At 43.6% G+C, this 20,673-nt stretch overlaps 1 protein-coding gene across 2 annotated transcripts in view; it reads left to right on the top strand.

Annotated features, from left to right (window-relative positions):
- Window positions 1-19,515, top strand: part of matcap2 (microtubule associated tyrosine carboxypeptidase 2) — a 42,674-nt gene extending 23,159 nt beyond the window's left edge. For both annotated transcript variants that reach the window (XM_080203739.1, XM_080203748.1), the window contains exons 4-7: window positions 1,044-1,176; window positions 2,556-2,861; window positions 5,221-5,318; window positions 16,240-19,515. In XM_080203739.1, coding sequence (XP_080059865.1) covers window positions 1,044-1,176; window positions 2,556-2,861; window positions 5,221-5,318; window positions 16,240-16,398 — 696 coding nt within the window. In that variant the 3' untranslated portion in view covers window positions 16,399-19,515. The remainder of the gene's footprint in view (window positions 1-1,043; window positions 1,177-2,555; window positions 2,862-5,220; window positions 5,319-16,239) is intronic.
- Window positions 19,516-20,673: the final 1,158 nt, after the last annotated feature.

Consider the following 20,673-nt stretch of genomic DNA (forward strand, 5'->3'; position numbering starts at 1 on the left):
ACCCCTTCCAGTAAACAATCTGGTACCCCTTTGATTGTCAGCTTTACATGTACCATTGTTAGGGTGCAAGATTGTTCATCAATCTCCTTCACCTTCTTGTCCCTCTACCTTCCCTTGCTGTTCCCACCTCTCCTTTGCACAGCCTTTCCTCCCCATTTCCTCCCTTGTGCTCATCAGCCCCACCCTCATCTTTTACCCCACCCCCAGTTCAACTTCAGTTGATCAAAGAGGGTGCATGAGCTCCACAGCACTGTGCTGTATATACAGACAATAATGCCAAGCATCAGGAGCAGAAGACCCCTATAGACCATAACGCCCGGTGCAGCACTAGTTTGAGTCAGTCCAAACAGTGGGCCCATGAGTCTCACAGTACAGACGGAAAATTTAGCATGGCCAATGCACCTAACCAGCACATCTTTCAAACTGTGAGAGGAGAACGCCCAGGGGAAACCCACTCATGCAAGGGGAGAACATGCAGACTCCCAAATTGAGAATTGAACCTGGGTCCATGGTGCTGTGAGGCAGCAGTGCTAACCACTGTGCCACCACATAGGGGATAAGCTATGTCTTGGGCGAACTGAGGTCCTCCTTGTGCATGCCACTCATTCTCAAATGGGTTTGAGGCTGACATAATTTCCCGCTGGTGTGACGTAAGTTTGGAAGGCATGGCGATATTCCAGCAAGCAGCTGTTTTAATGAATGTTCATGAGATGCAAATGAATACAAATGGCGTTCATACCACCAGCGGCAGGCAAACTGACTCGCCATTAACCCACCACTGGGAGAATTGCAGTGGGTTTTGACGCTGGTGGGTTTCTGACTTTCTGGCTCCTGCTATGACCTGCCACCAAATCCACTACAGGTGGGGTATGAGAAATCTACCTCAGGATTTTAAGGGTGTTTTTCATCTGTTGGTGCTGTTTCATTAAGTTTAGGTGAAGGATTTCCATATATTTTTAGTATTACTATTTTCTGTTAAGTTACTGCAGGCTGTCACTGTTCTGTAAACCTTCAAAGTATATTTCATTTTTTTAACTTTGCAGATTGCAGTCCATTTAACAGACGATCTGCTTTCTCGTGCCTCTATGACGATAGTGAATGGACGTCCGACTCTGACCATCAATGTTTCTACTGCTCGAGAGCACTGGCTAGAGGGGATGCTGAGACATGAGATAGGTGTGAGAATCCATATCAATATTTCATAGCTGAGCCTCAGAAAATAGGAGAGACAGTGCTGAAATCAATAGGGCAACAACTAACCTATTTGCTAATCAGAGCACTTGTTCCTATTTTAAAATCAATGTCCATTCAACAGGTAAGGAGTTAGTATGTAACCAATAAGTTTCCAATACTCAACAAAATCCTTAAATATATTCCCCTCTCAGTTTGATGTTTGTAGACATATCTAGAATGTTGTGGTTAAGTAATTGGTAGTGTACTTGGAAGGACATCATAGACTGGAATTATCCAATACATCAAGCTTGAGATACTTCTATTCCAGATTGACTGACCCAACTGGGGTAAGTGTGTAGGCTGGAGTACTATATGATGATTCCACCTTCTTTACAGCCTAAAACAACTCTGTACATTAATGACTCTATTGATTCTATCTGGTTATAACACTCAAATGGTCATCTTTTATGTGAGAATATGGAGAATGAGTGTTACTGGCCATTGAACTGTGGATGGGCTGATGGGCCACCAATCCAAAGCCATCTCATCTGATGCATGCAGATACATTTTTTACCAGCACTGTCACTGGATAATGATCAGCTATGGGGGTCTTTCACCATTATCTTCCAGCTCTTCAGCCCAGGGATATGGAGGCTTGGCTCAGTTAGCTGCATTGTTGGCTTCTGGGCTTAACAGTAGTAGATTCAAGCTGCAAACCAGAGTTTGATTCTCCAACACAGTATTTTGAATGTTGTATTGTTGGTGGTTTGAATCAGATGTTAAATCAAGGCCTTTTTGCGTATTTAGTGAGATCCTTTCACACTTGTTGTTGAAAACAGGAGTTAACATTGGTATTTTTGAGCAAATCCGATTATTCATCTTTATGCTGTTCATGGGACAAAATGGCCACTGTATTTGACTAAATAACGATGGCTTTTCAAAATAATTGATGATGTGAGTATGCTTTGGGGCATTTAAGATGTGCTTAGGTGCTATATAAATGCAATTTGAAGTCCCTCAACAAATGTCCTGTCAAAGATTACCTTTGGAAGGGAAGGAAAATTGAATGAGACTAACCAGACATTTTTACACCTTCCTGTGTCTAACCACAGGGGCCAATGCCAAAGATCTTCCCCTGACAGTAGTAAGTGGAAGTCCAGGTAAACTTTATGTTAAAAGCAGCATAAATAAATAAATAAAATCCAATGCTCAGAAAAAACCCACAATCATTAATTAAATCAGAAATATTAGCTGCTTTCACACTTGAAGGGAAGCAAACTTCATGTTGTTTCAGTTGGGTGGATTGATAAAATATGTCTGTCTTGATTGAGAATTTTCTTTATAGCGAGTCTTGTGGCATTAATACTGACTTCCTTGTGTAGGTACCCATTACCTTCGAGGTTTGAACAACAATCTACAGCCCTGGTGTAACTGGAATGGTCGCAAAAAATATGGGCTCAAACCAATCAACCCAACAGAAGAGGGACTGGCCAGCATCCACAGTGTACTGTTCCACAAGGACCCTTTCCTCTGGAGAGCAGCCCTGCTGTACTACACAGTCTACCAGGCTAGCCACATGTCCTTTAGGGAACTCTTCCAGGACATTGGGAAATTTGTGGAAAATCCAAACACTCGGTGGGATTATTGTGTGCGAGCCAAACGTGGTCAGACCGACACGTCTCAACCAGGTAGCAACTTATTCTAATTCAATATATGATTTAGCAAGTATGAGTGTAGAGTATGATCTTAAAATTTTTGTTGCTGGAGCTTTGAATGATTGTGATCATGTTACTCTGCTGCATCTTCCTTTTTTCAGGAAGTCCAAAGATGATTTTAATGCAGATAATTATATACAAATTATAGCACAGAAACAGGTCATTAGTCTCAACTGGTCTGTGTGGGTGTTTACTCCTCACTTGACCTCATTTCTTCAATTTCTGTCAGTATATTCTTCTAACCCTTTCTCTCTCATGTATTTATCTAGCTTCCCCTTATGTTTATTATAAATAATGAAGATTATCTTAAACAACATGACTTCTCCATTGACGAGCTGAACCATACAAACTAAGAAGCCCCAATTTGATCCCTGGTCTGCTGTAATTTGTTGGTGTCCAGTGGGAACAGTAATATTGAGAGAATTGCTCTCCATTACTGTAATACCTTGGAAAGAGTGGTGACCACCAAGTGGAGTAACTAAAAAATGACTTATTAACAGGAATAACTATGTACAGAGAGTGAGAAAGATGTGACTAATTACTTTGGCTCCAGTCTGCAGACTTGGAGAGCCTGCACACAGTCACAGGATTTGTGCACTTCAGCCTGATTGGCCGAATGGGTCAAATGACCCTCCATGGCCTAGGTATTGTATGAAGTAGAGTCATAGAAACCATACAGTGCAGTAGGAGGCCATTTGGCCCATTGAGCCTGCACTGACCACAATCCCGCCCAGGCCCTATCCCCGTAATTCCACGTATTTATCCTGCTAATCTCTCTAACCTACACTAAGGGACAATTTAGCATAGCCAATGCACCTTACCTGCACATCTTTGGACTGTGGGAGGAAACCGAAGCACCTGGAGGAAACCAATGCAAACACAGGGAGAATGTGCAAACTCTACACAGACGGTGACCCAAGCTGGGAAAAGAACCCAGGTCCATGGAGCTGTGAGGCAGCAGTGTTAACCAGTGTGTCACCGTACTGCCCCAAAGTTCAAGGTAAAGTACAGAATAAGCATCTAGATCATTTGAGAAGAAGGGAGTCACAGAGAATCAGTGGGCCAGTCCACTCCAAGTATGTCCACCAGAGATAATGTTGCACTTGAAAGCAGTGGCGTATAACTGCAATTTAGTTCTTTCTTACAACTGTTCATGTTTTCTTTGTCTATCACTTTGATTACATCTTTGTCACTTTTCTCCCCTCTTTCTTGTATATCTGTGCTTATCTCTGTTCTCCTATGTCTGAATTTTTCTCTGCCTCAACATTTCTAACTCCGTGTCTGAACTTTGTTTACTTGAGTATGAACAATGAGTGGAACTTTCCTGTGTGTCCCTGGAAGGTTCCCTTCACCAGGTTCCTGTTTGTCAAATGCTGCTGTAAACCCAGCCAAGGTGACATTAACATTGGTGAAGTGGGAAATCCTAAGGTGGGGGGGATAATACTTAGGTGGGGGGATTATACTTAGCAGGGAAACCTGCTAAGTATATTAAAATATATGGTAAAGGAGTTTCAGACCTTTCACGGCGAGAACCCCATCACATTATTGGCAAGGAAGCGGGGACAATCAGAATGGAAAATCACAATGGTGTAAAAGCTGTTTGGGGACGCCTGTTGGTTTCTGCAACCCCATTGCTATTCCCACCTGCCGAAAACAGGACTGGAAAAATTACCCCCCCACCCCCTCCCACTACAGTCTTCATTCTATCTCCATGTGTAGTTCTCTTTTGTAGTTTTGTGTGTGAATTGGCTACACAATTTTGCCACATTACAACAGTGGTTACTTTTTTAAAGTATTTAATTAGTTGTAGAGTGGCTTGGAACAGCCTGTGGTGATGAAAAATGCTTTTTCATTTATCTGTGAAACCTCCTTTCAGAAGAAATGTCTCTGTGATTGAAACTTTTCTCTTATTCTGTGCCTTACCTCATTCTTTACCTTTGTCTTTTGTCTCAACTGCAGTTTCCATTTTCCTTCATCCTTCCATTCCCTTGTTTTTCCAGACACACTCTTTTCCCCTACATCCCTTCCATCCTCTTCCATCCTCATCTTCCACTCCATCTCCTCCCATTCTTCCCCCACTCCCACTCTTACTCCTTTCCCACTCTTCCCCCTCCCACTTAGCTCCCCACACTTTTTTGCCCCCCCTTTCTCCTTTCCACCCCTTCTTATCTCCCTCCTTCTCTCACTCTCTTTCCTTCCTCCCTTTCACCGAACTCAACTATCTTGTTTCTTTATCCTTCTTGCTCCCAGATTGATGTGGGAATACAACATGAAAAATATTATTGAGGATAGAGAAATTACTTAGCAAATATTTCTGATTTGTCTTATTTAGGCTGTTTTAGCAAAGACCAAGTCTATCTGGACGGCATCCTTAAAATTCTGAGACACAGGGATAACATTGACTTCCAGCTTTTAACAGCATTGGGGAAGGTACAGTTGACAGCCTGATTTTCCATTTTGTGCTTTTCATACCAGCAGTAATAATACTGCAAATTCTCAGTTGTTATATATGTAAATAAACTGTGAAATGGTCAAATAATTAATGCAACCTTGCTGTGGTGAGGCCATCGTGGACCCTGTCTTAGATGTCCATTGTGCTTTGTCCTCTTAGTTTTGTCTTTACTAAGCTTTGATTCACAAAACAGCAGCGAGCTCTGGAACATAAAGCAGGACAGTAAAATTAACAAATTTCAAATCCATCTTCATTGGATTGGGTGTAAGTTGCCTTGTTTAGAACTGAGGGACAGTGTAAATTGTCAGACTCTCCATGACAGTAGTCTAGTTTTGGCCTTCAAAAGAAAACTTTATTAAAGACATGATCATCACTAATGACAATTTCAGATTTTATTCAGACATTTGGAGGATCGGAGTGGGGCAAGAGTCCAACAACAGAAATGTCTGTTGACCTTGGGCGGAAATTTTCAGTCTCTCCTGAGTAAGTCTGTAAAATCCCGCCCTTGATGTTCATGCAGCTGTACTTTTGTTCATTCTTGATGACTGTGCAGTGGAAAACCATACACAAGAAGCATCATTCAAACCAGCCACCTGTTAAATTTCTAAACATTAAATTTAACAGTTAGCATTTCTGTGGAATGTCGAACTTACAACTAGGTATGTAAATTGGCAAGCTTATTAATATGCAGCACATTAAGCTTTCTGGATAGCTTACTGTGAGTACCTTCGATAAAATCAGTTTGATCAAACCCAGTCCCGTCCTTTTGGGTCACAGAGCCATACACAAAGCCGTACCTAATTGGCATTCTCATTTGAAGAGGCCCCCACATAACTGAATCGAGAAAATGTACCCTGGTCAGTCAAAGTTGTCTCAAATTGTGCCTGAGGCACATTGGTAAGAGTAGAAGGAACAGTATTAGAACAAAGAACAACCCAGCACGGGAAACAGGCCCTTCGGCCCAACGAGCCCGCGCCGCCGCATCGCCCTACACCTATTCTACCCTGCATGTCTACGAATGGGACCCTACTCAGTCAGATTCAGGGAAGAAATAGTGTCAATTTGGTGGAAACCGATTAGCCTAAGAGCACATCTTTGGGGTGTGGGAGGAAACCGGAGCGCCCGGAGGAAACCCACGCAACCACAGGGAGAATGCGCAAACTCCCACAGACACAGGCCCAAATCCATGTATCTGCACAGCTAGCAGTGCTAGTCACTGAGCTGTTGTGGAGCCCGTCTATCGGTCCAGGATCAAGCACACACACCGACATGAAGTACTAGGCCACTCCTGGACTTCCAAGAGCAGCCCACGCATGACCCGCCGTGTGCATGCCCCTCGCTTGACACGAGGTGGACCTCCACCTGTGGAATAAAGACAAAAAATATTAATCATACAGCCTGCCCTTCCGGTGTCTCCCGAGGTTTAACCCTATTTAATAGCCCCTACCATATCCCTCCATTCTCGTTTCACTCATGTGCCTATCTAACTGCATCTTAAACGAGTCCAACGTTCCTGCCTCCACCACCCTACTCGGTAGCGCATTCCAGACCCCCACAACTCTCTGCGTAAAGAACCTTCCTCTTACCTCCAAATTATACCTCCCCCCCCCTCACCCTTAAGTGATGACCTCTCGTGTTCGTACCCAGTCTAGGGAGCAGTCTCTCACTATTAACTCTATCTATTCCCTTCAGTATCTTATATACCTCTATCATGTCCCCTCTCAATCTCCGTCTTTCCAAGGAGAATAGCCCCAGTCTCTTCAATCTCTCCTCGTAACCCAGTCCCCCCATGCCAGGCAACATCCTGGTAAACCTCCTCTGCACCCTTTCCAGAGACTCCACGTCCTTCCGGTAATAAGGTGACCAGAACTGGACGCATTACTCCAAATGCGGTCTAACCAACGTTCTGTATAACTGAAGCATTAGACGGCAGCTTTTATACTCTATGCCCCTTCCTATAAAGGCTAACATCCCATAAGCCTTCCTAACAACGTTCTCCACTTGTGACGCAACCTTCATGGATTTGTGAACTTGCACTCCCAGGTCCCTCTGTACGTCTATACTCCTAATCGGCCTACCTTTTATCACATAGCTCCTCTCTGCATTATTCCTTCCAAAATGCATCACCTCGCATTTGTCAGGATTAAATGCCATCTGCCACCTATCTGCCCACTGCACCAACCTATCTATATCCTGTTGTATCACCTGACAATCCAGTTCTGTACCCGCCAACCCTGCCATCTTGGTGTCATCAGCAAACTTGCTGATCACACCACCTACGCCCTCTTCTAAGTCATTTATGTAGACTACAAAGAGGAGAGGTCCCAGTACCGAGCCCTGTGGCACACCACTGGTCACTGGCCTCCAGCCCGACAAGGTACCCTCCACAACTACCCCCTGTCTCCTATTTCCCAACCAGTTCTCAATCCACCTAGCTACCTGGCCTCGTATCCCATGCGCCTTAACCTTTTCTACCAGCCTACCGTGAGGGACTTTGTCAAACGCCTTACTGAAATCCATATAGATGACATCAACGGCTCTCCCATCGTCAACCGTTTTTGTCACCTCCTCAAAGAATTCCACCAGATTCGTAAGGCAAGACCTCCCTCTAACAAAGCCATGTTGCGTATCCCTAATCAGATCGCAACGCTCCAAATGCTCATACATCCTACCCCTAAGTATTTTTTCCATTAACTTCCCTACCACCGACGTCAAACTCACCGGCCTATAATTCCCAGGGTTATCCCTACTACCTTTTTTGAACAACGGGACCACATTTGCTACCCTCCAGTCTTCTGGGACCTCACCTGTGTCCAAAGAAGAGACAAAGATGTGCGCCAGAGGCCCAGCAATTTCATCTTTCGCCTCCCTAAGCAGCCTGGGATAAATACCATCAGGCCCCGGAGCTTTATCCGTCCTTACGCTACCTAAAAGCCCTAGCACTTCCTCTCTCGTAATAACTATATCCTGCAACTGAACCTCCGCTCCCTCCAAGAGACCGCACGATTCCGAACCCCTCTCCTTCGTGAATACCGACGCAAAGTATTCATTCAGGAGCTCCCCCATTCCCTCCGACTCAATACACAACTCTCCACTCTTGTCCCTAAGAGGACCAATTTTCCCTCTAACTACTCTCTTGCCTCTAATATAGGAATAAAATGCCTTAGGATTATCCTTAATCCTACCAGCCAAAGCCATCTCATGCCCTCTCTTCGCCCTTCTAATTCCCCTTTTTAGCTTCCTCCAGCGCACACTCTGTACCCATTTGTTTTGACCTAACATACGCCTCCCTCTTCTTCCTGACCAAGTCTTCAATATCCCCCGTAATCCACGGCTCTCTAATCCTACCTTTCCCATCCTTTTGCTTATTCTCTGCACCTGACCTGGAATTACTTCATTCTGCTTCTTGATGCCCAGTGTGGAAGGTCTTCATTCCCCAAATTAACCAGAGAACAAAGATGGGTTACATTGTTATATTGAGCAACACTAGAATACTGAGTAAATAAATATTTGACCCAATATTTGTTTTCATTTTAAATCCGCAAATTGGGCATAATGAGCCTGAATGAAATTGTAGTGTCAATTTCATAAATATATAGGATGAGAAAATTTTTCAGGCCATCAGCTTCGTTCTTTCCAAACAGTATGCACTTTTTGGATTTTATCCAATGCATTTATCTTCAATCCGAAACACTGCCATCCAGCAGGTCAGTCCCATGAATGAGTCCTCTGTAATAGCCCCCTCTTCCCCCCACCCCGGCCCTCCCATCTCCACCCACCCAGTAACCAACTTATAGAATCCCTACAGTGCAGAAAAGCCCATTCAACCCATCAAGTCTACACTGACTCTCTGACAGAGTAAGTTCACCAGGCCCTCTCCTCCGTCCTTTCCCTGTAACCCCATACACTTGCCATCTAACCTTCAGATCCTGGGAGCAATTTAGCATGGCTTCTCCACCTAACCTGCACATCTTTGGACTGTGGGAGGAAACCTCAAATATCTATCCATTTCTCATTTAAATTTTTCCACACAATCTGCCTCTGCTCTCTCTATGGATAGGCCTGGTCTACGTGCTCATTAACTTCCTCATTAAGTAGTTAAGTCCAAGATATGTTGAGACCTTCCTTTCTTAAAGCTTGAGCCCGGATTCCCAAATTTGAAGCTTATAGCAATCTTCCACGGAAATATTGAGGGGCATTCATAAGATTTAAGAAAAAAATCTGGAATTAGAATATAAGAACATAAGAAATAGGAGCAGGAGTAGGCCATCTAGCCCCTCGAGCCTGCCCCGCCATTCAATAAGATCATGGCTGATCTGTCGTGGCTCAGTTCCACATTCCCGCCCTCTCCCCATAACCCTTAATCCCCTTGCCTATCAAAAACCTATCAACCGCGTCTTAAAAATATTGAGCGAAGCAGCCTCCACCACTTCAACGGGCAGAGAATTCCAGAGATTCACCACCCTTTGAGTGAAGAAGTTCCTCCTCAACTCCGTTCTAAACTGCCTCCCCTTTATCTTGAGGCTGTGCCCTCTAGTCCTACTGTCCTTTCTGGGCGGGAAGAGCCTCTCCACCTCTATCCTATCCATCCCATTCAACACCTTATACGTCTCAATGAGATCTCCCCTCATTCTTCTAAACTCTAACGAGTACAAGCCTAGTTTATTCAGCCTCTCCTCATAGCTCAACCCCCTCAACTCCGGTATCAGCCTAGTAAACCTCCTCTGCACTCCCTCCAAGGCCAAAATATCCTTGCGTAAGTGCAGCGACCAAAACTGCACACAGTACTCCAGCTGCAGCCTCACCAGTGCCCTATACAGCTGCAGCAAGACCTCCCTACTTTTATATTCAATCCCCCTCGCTATGAAGGCCAGCATCCCATTTGCCTTCCTGACCACCTGCTGCACCTGCAGGCTGGGCTTTTGCGACTCATGCACAAGGACCCCGAGGTCCCTCTGCACTGTCGCATGCTGCAGTTTTTCGCCACGTAAGTAATAGTCCTTCCTACCATTATTCCTACCAAAGTGGACAACCTCACATTTGCTAACATTAAATTCCATTTGCCAGTTCCTGGCCCATTCACCCAGCCTATCTAGATCCTTCTGCAGACTCTCCACACCCTCCGCACAATTTGCCGTTCCACCAATCTTGGTGTCATCAGCAAATTTTGACACCATACACTCGGTTCCCTCCTCCAGATCATCTATATAAATGGTGAATAGCTGAGGCCCCAGCACCGAACCCTGGGGCACTCCACTAGTCACCAACCTCCAATCCGAATAGCACCCATTGACCCCAACTCTCTGCCTCCTATTTGACAGCCAATCCTCTATCCACGCTAACACCCTACCCCCAACTCCATGCCCCCTGACCTTCTGCAATAACCTCTGGTGAGGCACCTTGTCAAATGCCTTCTGAAAATCAAGAAACACCACATTCACCGGCTCTCCTCTATCCACCGCCCTAGACACATTCTCATAGAACTCCAATAAATTTGTCAGACACGACTTCCCCTTAACGAAACCATGCTGCGTCTGCTCTACCAAACAATTCTCCTCAAGATGCCTCGCTATTTCCTCCTTGATGACAGATTCTAACATTTTTCCTACAACAGACGTTAAACTAACCAGCCTATAATTCCCCGCCTTTTGCCTGGCACCCTTCTTAAACAACGGCGTAACATTAGCCATTTTCCAATCTTCTGGCACTTCCCCGGAATCCAGCGAGGTTTGGAAAATAATCACCAAGGCATCCACTATCACCTCCGCCATTTCCTTCAGAACCCTTGGATGCATTCCATCCAGTCCTGGGGACTTGTCCACAATCAGTCCCTCCAGTCTGTCGAGCACCGCCTCTCTAGTAACAATAATGTCATTCAGGCCCTCCACTCCTACCATCTTTCCATCGCTAACACCCGGATTATAAGTCTAATAATGATTACAAAACCATTGCCGATTGTCATAAAAACCTATCTGCTTCATTAATGTCCTTTCTGGAAGGAAATCTGCCATCCTTACCAGGTCTGGCCTACATGTGACTCCAGACCCAAAACAATGTCGTTGGTTCTGAAATGGCTTGAGAACCACTCAGATCAAAGGCAATTAGGGATGGGGAACAAATGCTGGCTTTGCCAATGACCCCCACATCCCATGAAAGAATGAAGAAAGAGAGTTTTCTGGGTCAAGCGAAAGTGAGAAGATAAGGAGGACATTCTCAAGGAGAAATTTGAAAAGAAGGATGAAAATTTTAAAATCAAACTGATGCAGTTCAGTGAGCACAGGGGCAATGGATGAAGGAGACTAGGGCAGAGGCAGCTGAGTTTTGGATGACTTTTAAGAGGTTGTATATGAGAGGTTGGTCAGAGGGGGTTAGAATACTCAAGTCTAGAAGTAAAAAAGGGCGATGGATGTTTAAGAAGGTGAAAACAGTAGGTCTTGCTGATGGTGCAGAAGAGTAGTGGGAAGTTCATCTCCGGGTCAGATCTGAGGCCAAGACTGCAACAGTCTTGTTGAGCCTCAGACAGAAAGGGATGGAGTCATAGCTAGGAACAGACTTTGTTGTGAGGACTGAAGGCAATGGCTTTTTTTTAGTATTTAACTGGGCAGAATTTCTGCTCATTCATTGCTAGAAAGCAGTCTGGTAATTTAGTGATGTTGGAAGTGACAATGAAGTAGGGCTGGGTGACAACAACCTTTGGGCTAGAGGGCATGCTGAGGGACCTCTTCTGCCGTTACATCTATTAATGGTGCTTTGCTCATTATGTGGGTATGCCGGCGTTGGACTGGCGTAAACACAGTAAAAAGTCTGACAACACCAGGTTTTAGTCCAACCTATTTATTTGATAATATACTCACAAGCTTTCGAGGGACACCCTCTTCGTCAGGTGAATGGAGAGTTCTGGCCTCAGACAGAGCATATAAAGCACAGACAGTTTAGAGATTACTGATTAGAATGCGAATCTTTACACCTAACCTGCTGTTCAAGACCTGAAGTGGCTGATAATGTGAGTGGAAGGAGCACTGATCACAGTTTAAAGAGATGTGTATTGTCTCCAGACAGTACAGTAAGTGAGGTTTTGCAAACCCAGGCAAGTCACGGGGGTTACAGATAGTACTATCTTACACTATCTGTAACCCCCGTGACTTGCCTGGGTTTGCAAAACCTCACTTACTGTACTGTCTGGAGACAATACACATCTCTTTAAACTGTGATCAGTGCTCCTTCCACTCACATTATCAGCCACTTCAGGTCTTGAACAGCAGGTTAGGTGTAAAGATTCGCATTCTAATCAGTAATCTCTAAACTGTCTGTGCTTTATATGCTCTGTCTGAGGCCAGAACTCTCCATTCACCTGACGAAGAGGGTGTCCCTCGAAAGCTTGTGAGTATATTATCAAATAAATAGGTTGGACTAAAACCTGGTGTTGTCAGACTTTTTACTGTGCTTTGCTCATTGGCAGGGGGGCTGAGGAACTGCTGCCCATGCACAGAGTACTCTGAGAGGCAGAAGACAGCTGTTTTTCCTGCCTTGCAAAGCACACTTTTACTCCTGGCTGCCTTGAGAAGACAAGCACTTGGTGGTGACTCCAGGCCCCTCTCACATTGCCAATGTTAGACTGACCTCATGGTTAAGATACATAACTGGTCTACTGGCTCTTCATGAAGGTTGCTGATCTCTTGATGAAGGTAGCCATGTGTGCATCCATCAGAGACAGGCGGCCCGGTTTAAATGGGCGGGAAAATGTGGTAAAGTCAGGTGTGAGGCCATTAAGGCAATCCACACCCCCGTCCATGCATTTCAACTAAACTAATGAACTGCCCACCAAACTTTATCAGCATTTCTCCCTTTACCATCACGTTCAGCGATCCGGAATCGCACTGAAATGGACATACTGAGTAAAAGTCTGGTTCGGGCGCTTCAGCTGCTGAAGAGGTGAGTTCAGAGGTTCCAATGGCTTTCTGACTCAGATCGGTGGTTGGGGGAGGTGGGGTGGGGGGGTGGGGGAGTGTTCAGATCATTCTCTGGTGAGAGAGGCCCAATCGTTGTCTGGTTTGGGGGGGTGGGGATAGAGGAGAGTAGATGTACTTCGGTGGGGTGGGGGTGGGGGGGGGGGGTGGGGGGGTGTGCGGGGGGTGGGGGGGGGGGCGTGGGGTGAGGCCTGATCGTTCTGTAAGGAGGGGGTTGTGAAGCCAGATCATTCTCTAGGGGCGGGAGGAAGCAAGATCGTTTTCTGGGGGGTGGGGGGGGGTGCGGTGTTGCAATGAGGCCAGATCATTCTCTGGGGGTGGGGAGAGTGAGGCCAGATGGATCTCTGGCTGGGGATGGGGGCAGGCAGGGGAATCCGCTGCCACTCTGCGGGTGATCGGTGTTGGGGAAGGGAGCAGGAGGTTGCGATTGGTCTGGGTAACGGGGGCGGGTGGATAAGGGGAACAGTAATGTCTGTGGGGGCCATCGCTCCCACTTTTTGCTCCTGGGCCGCTTTCTGTGGCCCGGGAGTGATCTGACACGGGCGCGCTTTTTCAAATGTTTTCCTCACTGTGCATGCACAGTTCATTTTGGGCAAAATAAGCTCCGCCCACAGTGCAATTCAGACCCGCAATTTCTTTTCAGGCTGAGTGCATATAGGTATGCCTGAGAGCAGATTTCCAACCTGGATCTGAATTGCACCCAGATTCAGCACTTAGAAAATGGTAAAATCAGGCCCATGATAGCACTTGTGGTATGGATGGGTTCTTCCATCCTTCACACAGGCATAGCTTCTGAAAGCATGACCCAGATGTTCCCTCACCTCTTGCTATGCTTATGACTGCAGTTGATGAAGACAGATCACAAATTGAAATCCATCTCAATTGACTGCAATTTTTTTTCGTATGGCAGAAATAAGGAGGGAAAGCTGAACTTAAAAGCACAGAATTCCAGTAATATTTTTTAAAAATTTGAAGTAATGCTTATTAAAAGAAAAGCTGACTTAAACACACTAGATAAAAATACAGTTAGAAAACATCAAAAAACATCTTACAAAACAACCCCGAAAAACAACTACCAACGCTGATTAACTCTTAATTGAAAAATCCAGGAAGTATGACCCAAACCAATAATTAGCCTGTCACTGCAAACAGAAATACAGTCTACAACTCCCAGAACTGAAATGCACGGATGTGATTTTCCAAAGGCAGATTCAAACAAAGCTGTTTCAAAGGACAAAATATTCTCCTGGATTTCAAGTGAGATGCATTCATCACAAAGGACCTGGCCTTTAGTGAAACATAATTTTTCCCCCCCTTTGATCTTCGTTCTCCATTGTCTTCATAAATCCCTTTGAACTTAGGTTCCCCAAATATTAAAATCTTTCATGTTCCTATGTTACCTCTATTATGGATCAATAACATTTAAAATGTCTGCCCTGTTTACTCATGAATCTCCTGTAGGATACAAATGTTCCTTGCTACATTGAACCTCTTTTGCAATGCCATAGCTACACATCAATTTCAACAGGTAACCCCCAAAAGTAAACTTGAAATCTAACATTTACTTATAACTTAAAACTCACCACAAGGCCTTATTACAAATGCAAAGAGAACAGCCTTACTCGGTCACCCCTCAGATTCAGACAATCTGATTCCAAAAGCCTTTCCTTGATAACCCTGGATGCACACACAGATTGCTTTCCTTATCTACACAGAATGTATACATAACACAAAAGATATAAAAATATACACATCATAACATTATAGCTACAGGAGGCACCGTGTTCCTGATGATTCCTCCAGCACATCCACGGTTGAGAAATTTTGACTGTTAGGCGGATTTCTGACATTCAGAGTTTGGGAATTGTATTTAGAACCCAAATTTGAGAGAAATCACCAAGGAACTACAGATAAATGGTATCCTGCACTCTTCATTTTAACTATTTTGAATGATCACCACTGAATCACCGTGTCAGAAAAAATATCCAGACCTTTTTGCCTTTGGTCACTAATTATCAGATCTGTTTTGGAGCTCAGCTTGGACCTAGCCTTCCAGCTTTCTCCAGTGATCAGTGGCCTTGGCTGTCACGGCCTCCAACAGGGCGAGGGTGTGGTTAAACAAATTAGTAATTGAAACACGAGCGGAAATTTTCTGGCTCCTCCCGCTGACAGGACCTTCTGGTCCCTCTGAAGTCAATGTGCATTTGAATGGCTTGCTGCATTTGCCGACGGGAAACTTAGTGCGGCAGGGCCTGAAAATTTTGACCATGATGAACAGAGGGACAAAGATGGTTGGAATTATGTAAGTGTATTGGTAAGTGAATTTCGGGATTGTATTTTCCAGGGACATGTAGAGAAGGAAGTAGGCTTTAAATATGGTGGGGTTGTAGATGCCAAGTGAGAAAAAAGGATCAGAGATAACCTTATCTGTCACTGATATGTTGGGAGTAATGAAATCATTTGAGATGCCAAAATCTAGAAGATGGTCATGAATATTGATTGGGGAGTTTAACTGAAGGAAAGGTTAAGGAGAATAAAGGGACAGTGAGGTCAGGAGAGACAGCATAATGTGTCAAATGGAAGTTGAAATCACCAAAGATAAGTTGCTCAGTGTAGAGGCTGGGGAAGGAAAGCAGTGAAGTGTAGGACATTTGGCATTCCATTCCAATCGTCTTGTAATTAGCTGCTATCTCTTAAAGGGAGACTGCTACTGAGTCTCCCATCAGGACCATCACTTATTTCTTTGTACTTAATTAGGTCTGCATTGGACTAGATTGAAAAACTGAGACCAGTTTGTGATTGGCAATATAACACTGAACCATATCCTGGAGCATTCATTTGAAATGACCTCCATCACTCTAGGAGAAAAGAAGTGTATTACTACTACCAATATTAAAAGGTGAATTGTGTTTCCATTCTGTCTTCACTGCAGGTGTCTTATGAAGATGTAGACCGGCTAAAGGTTATTGCCATATTGCAGAATGCACAAATACCTCACTTCATGCGAGATCAGGGTCGGTATCTGGAGCAACTGGACAAGATCATGGAAGTGAATGGGTTGATAGACTGCGAACTCCAGGTTTTGGTTTGAAAGGAATTGTAACCTCTGTAGATTGACCCAGTTACTAAGAGTTCCAAGCTATTGATACATCTATAGAAGCAGAAATACTATTATCATTCAGAGTTGGAAACATGTTTAACAGGCAATTTGTATTTGGCTCTGTCTAGTATTTGTAGTTAATAAATCACCTAATGACAGCAAGTAATTTCTAATTGAGGGTTGAAGTACTAAATATAGCAGATTACATAAATATATTTTATTATGTTTATGGTATTGAGATGAAAACTGAATACTTTTTGTTTAAAAAAAAGAAAAAAAAAACAAAAAAAAACTGGAGAGAAAGGAATTGCCTGGAAAACATTTATTTGTGCAGCTAAGAATGTAAGAGTAAAATGCTATGAATAAAGGATTCCAACAGAAATAAGACACCAAAATAATAATCAGAGCTGTGGTCATCAGCATAGTATTATGTTTGCCTGAATGTTTTGTAGCATTACTTAATGTGTATAACATTTCACCTCTGGCTGTGATGATGGATGCACCAACTTACCTCTTGGAGGAGGTTGTGTTGAACTGGCCTGTGTTAATTATAAACATCAGCATTGCACAGAATTTCTGCTCAAGAATTTAATGAAAAAATTTCACTACCAAAATGCTACATGTTAACGTTGTCACATTAACAATAATCTCTGTATACTCGTGTCATTTCACATTGTTTAATCATGTAGAGCTCTGGAATTGTTAAAAATGTAATTGTGTCAATTTCCTCCTCTTGTTTTCCAAATTGATGTCTCTTTTCTGACCTACAGGCAGACTGCTATCTGGGACATTGAAAAAAAGAGTATTGCTAAAGTTGCCTTCCATATCTAGCCATAATGGAGAACGTACAGCACAAAGACCATTTGGCTCAACTGATCCAAGTTGATCTTTATGCTCCAGACAAGCCACCTCTCAATCTTCCTCACTTAGCCCTATCAGCATACTCTTCTATACCTTTCCGTATATACTTATCCAGCTTGCCCCTCAGTGCACTTACTGCTATTCATCTCAAGTACTCGTTGTGGAAAGGAGATCTACATTCAACCACTCGGAGAAAGAAGTTTCTCTAGCATTCCACACTGGATTCATTAGTGTCTATTATAATTATGGCTCTTAAATTTGGTCTTACCCCAGAATCCTGGGGTAGTCCCAAATCAGCTTTTACACTGGTGGGATTTCTTGGATTAATTGTCCCCACTACAACCCACCTGCCTCCTCCCACATCAATGGCATAACAGGAATCCCAATTTTGAAAGTCAGGATCCCCATTTGAATGGATTTAAAAATCATTATCAGGCCTTTACGCCTGACAGCTTCCCCTGTTGGTCTGTCAATTCATGCAAATGTGAATTATAACAAGCCTCCCATGATGTGTATCTGGTGAGCAGAACCTGTGGGAGGCCGATAGGTGTGTACAACCCCAAGAGGGGAAGAGAATCAGGCCCAGACAATACTGGGAGTGGGGCTGGTGTTCGGCAGGGTCCTTTTGTTAATTGGGGCACCCTTTCTCCAAACTTTTAAAAACCTAAGTTGCTGGCATAGGGTGTACAGTCCAGCCCGCAGGTGTGACATCTTGGGACTTGCACCATAACTGTTTTTTGCCAGAGTGGCTAAAAGTATGGTGGAGGAAACCATTCTTGGGTCTGGGCTCTTCCATTCTGTTTTTCTTGCCCATTACACCACCCTGCAGAAAAATGAGAAAATTCCACTCATTCTGTCTACAACTAAAGGTTAATGGGTGGAAAATGTTCCCTTAAAGAAGCTGAATCCCACTAGATTGCCACTTTTCGGAAGCAGAAATGATGCATTTTGGCTCAGTTAGGAACTTACCATCTTTTATTTGGCAGTGAATTGTGGAAGGAGGAAAAATGGAAGAGAGAAAATTTGACATTAGAATTTTATATAATGTCTGTGCTTGCCAACAATTGAGAGCTGAATTTCATACTCCAGTCTCATAATTTACACCTGAGCATAAATAAATAGTCAGTGGACAATTATCAAAGAGCTGAATTCCAGAGGTGAGGTGAAAGTGACTGCTCTTGACATCAAGGCAACATTTGACCAAGTGTATCATCAAGGAACCTGAGCAAAACTGGAATCAAAAAGTATCAGGGTTGTAACCTCTTTTGGTTGGAATCATACCTGGCACAAAGGAAGATGGATGGAGAGGTCAGAGGTCAGTACTTTCAGTTCCAGCACATCAGTGCAACAGTTCCTTAGGATAGTGTCCTAGCCCCAACCATCTTCAGCTGTTTCATCAATGAACTTCCTTCCATCATAAATGGTGATGTTTGCTGAAGATTACAAAATGTTCAGCACCAATCACGATTCCTCAGATATTCAATCAGTCCATGTCCCAATGCAACAAGTCCTGGACAACATTCAGACTTGGGCTGATAAATGAAAAGTAACATAAAAATGCCAGGCAATGACCATCTCCAACAAGAGAGAATCTAACCATCTTCCTTTGACATTCAATGGCATCAGCATCACTGAATCCACCATAATCAACATCCTGGGAGTTATCATTAACCAGAAATTGACTAGCCATATAAATACTGTGGCTACAAGGTCAGGTCAGAAGCTAGAATTCTGCAGAGAGTAACTCACTTCCTGACTCTTCAAAGTCTGTCTACCATCTACAAGGCATAAGTCAGGAGTGTAACGAAATGCTGTCCACAGTGGCAGCTGTATGTACCATCTTACAAGATGCACTGCAAGACTCACCAAGGCAGCACATGACTGCCGCCATCCAGAAGGAAAAGGGCAGTAGATACGTAGGTACACCATGAATTGCAAGTTCTCCAGGGGTGAGAAGAACAGTAAGTCTTCGAAAGGATGCAAGGTATTAACAGAAATTTGAATGCAAAACAAAATATGGATAAACTTAGCAATGATTCTGCTAAGAATACATTTGTGTGAGAAGAGTCGTGTTTACCTAAAAAATTTGTAACAAAATCTCTGGTATCTTGAGTAAAATGAGACTGATTCACTCTAGCCTAGAGGGTAACGCTGTTTTGAAAGAATTCTCAAAAGAACCATGAATCCCTATTCTATTTAACTGATAGGAAAATTGTGTGTAGAAAGGATGAATTGTCGGAGTTCCATTAATGACAAAGGCTTGACTTATGTTCAGTTTAGTACTCTTATCAAGCAAGGCTAGACAGACGTGCATTTAGCATTACAGAAACAGTGTTAGATTGAGAATCCAGGCCTTCTTCGAGAAGTTGATGAATAACTTGCATCCCTGGGGTTGGCTGCATCCCTTGCCATATTGTGAGGATAACAAATCAAAAGAACTTATATCCAGGATAGGCTGAGGCTATGAGCGTTGGAATGTTAGTTGATTTTGGCTTATTTATGAAGGGTGGGATCCACAATCCATAGATTGGGCAAAGAGTCCACCATCCTGACTTGAAAATATCTCGCCGTTCTTTCACTGTCGCAGAGTCAAGATCCAGGAACTCCCTTCCTAGCAGCATAATAGGTGTACCTATACCACAGGGATTGCAATCGTTCAAGAAGGCAATTCACCACTACCTTCTCGAGGGCACTTGGGATGGATAAAAATACTGGCTTGGCCAGCGATGCTCACATCCCATAAATGATTTTTTTTTAAAAAGTAATGAAATTGTATTTTCTGAACTGGGCTCTGCTTTATTTAAGGAATAAATGAGTTCCAGTGCTATGTTGTTGTAAATGGAATGTTGTGTGCTGTCAAGTTTCTGGCCTCTTTGCTCAGTCTGAATTATGGATACCACCCATCATAAATAAGCCAAACACAGTACACATTCCAATGTTGAAAGCCTAGTCTTGCTATCTTGGGTAACAAGTGCTTTCATCTTGCTATCCTCACATTTGGCAGATGAAAGCCAGGGCTCTGGAGAGGAATGCAGCCAGTTCCAGGGATGCCAGTTATTCATCAATTAGTGATAGTAGGTCTGGACTCTTGCTCCAACCCTGTTTCTATAATGCTAGCTGGACCTCTGTCCAGGGTTGCATGATGAGAGTATTAAACTGAGATGTAGGTCAAGCCTCTGTCATCAAGGGAGCTCCTATGATTCATCATTTCTACATGCAGGAAGAATTTATTTTTTCCCTATCAGTTAACCACTGAAGCTTTTTTTAAAGAATTCTTTTGAAATGGCATTGCCTTCTATAATTGATACATATGGCTGAGTCTAAGGTTGGATTAAATCAGTCTCATTTTATTTAAGATACAATAGATTTTGTTACAGGTTTTTTTAAGGTAAGTCTGGCTCATAC

Source organism: Carcharhinus amblyrhynchos, chromosome 2 (genome assembly GCF_965287045.1).
Source record: "Carcharhinus amblyrhynchos chromosome 2, sCarAmb.v2.hapA, whole genome shotgun sequence".
Lineage (NCBI taxonomy): Eukaryota > Metazoa > Chordata > Chondrichthyes > Carcharhiniformes > Carcharhinidae > Carcharhinus > Carcharhinus amblyrhynchos.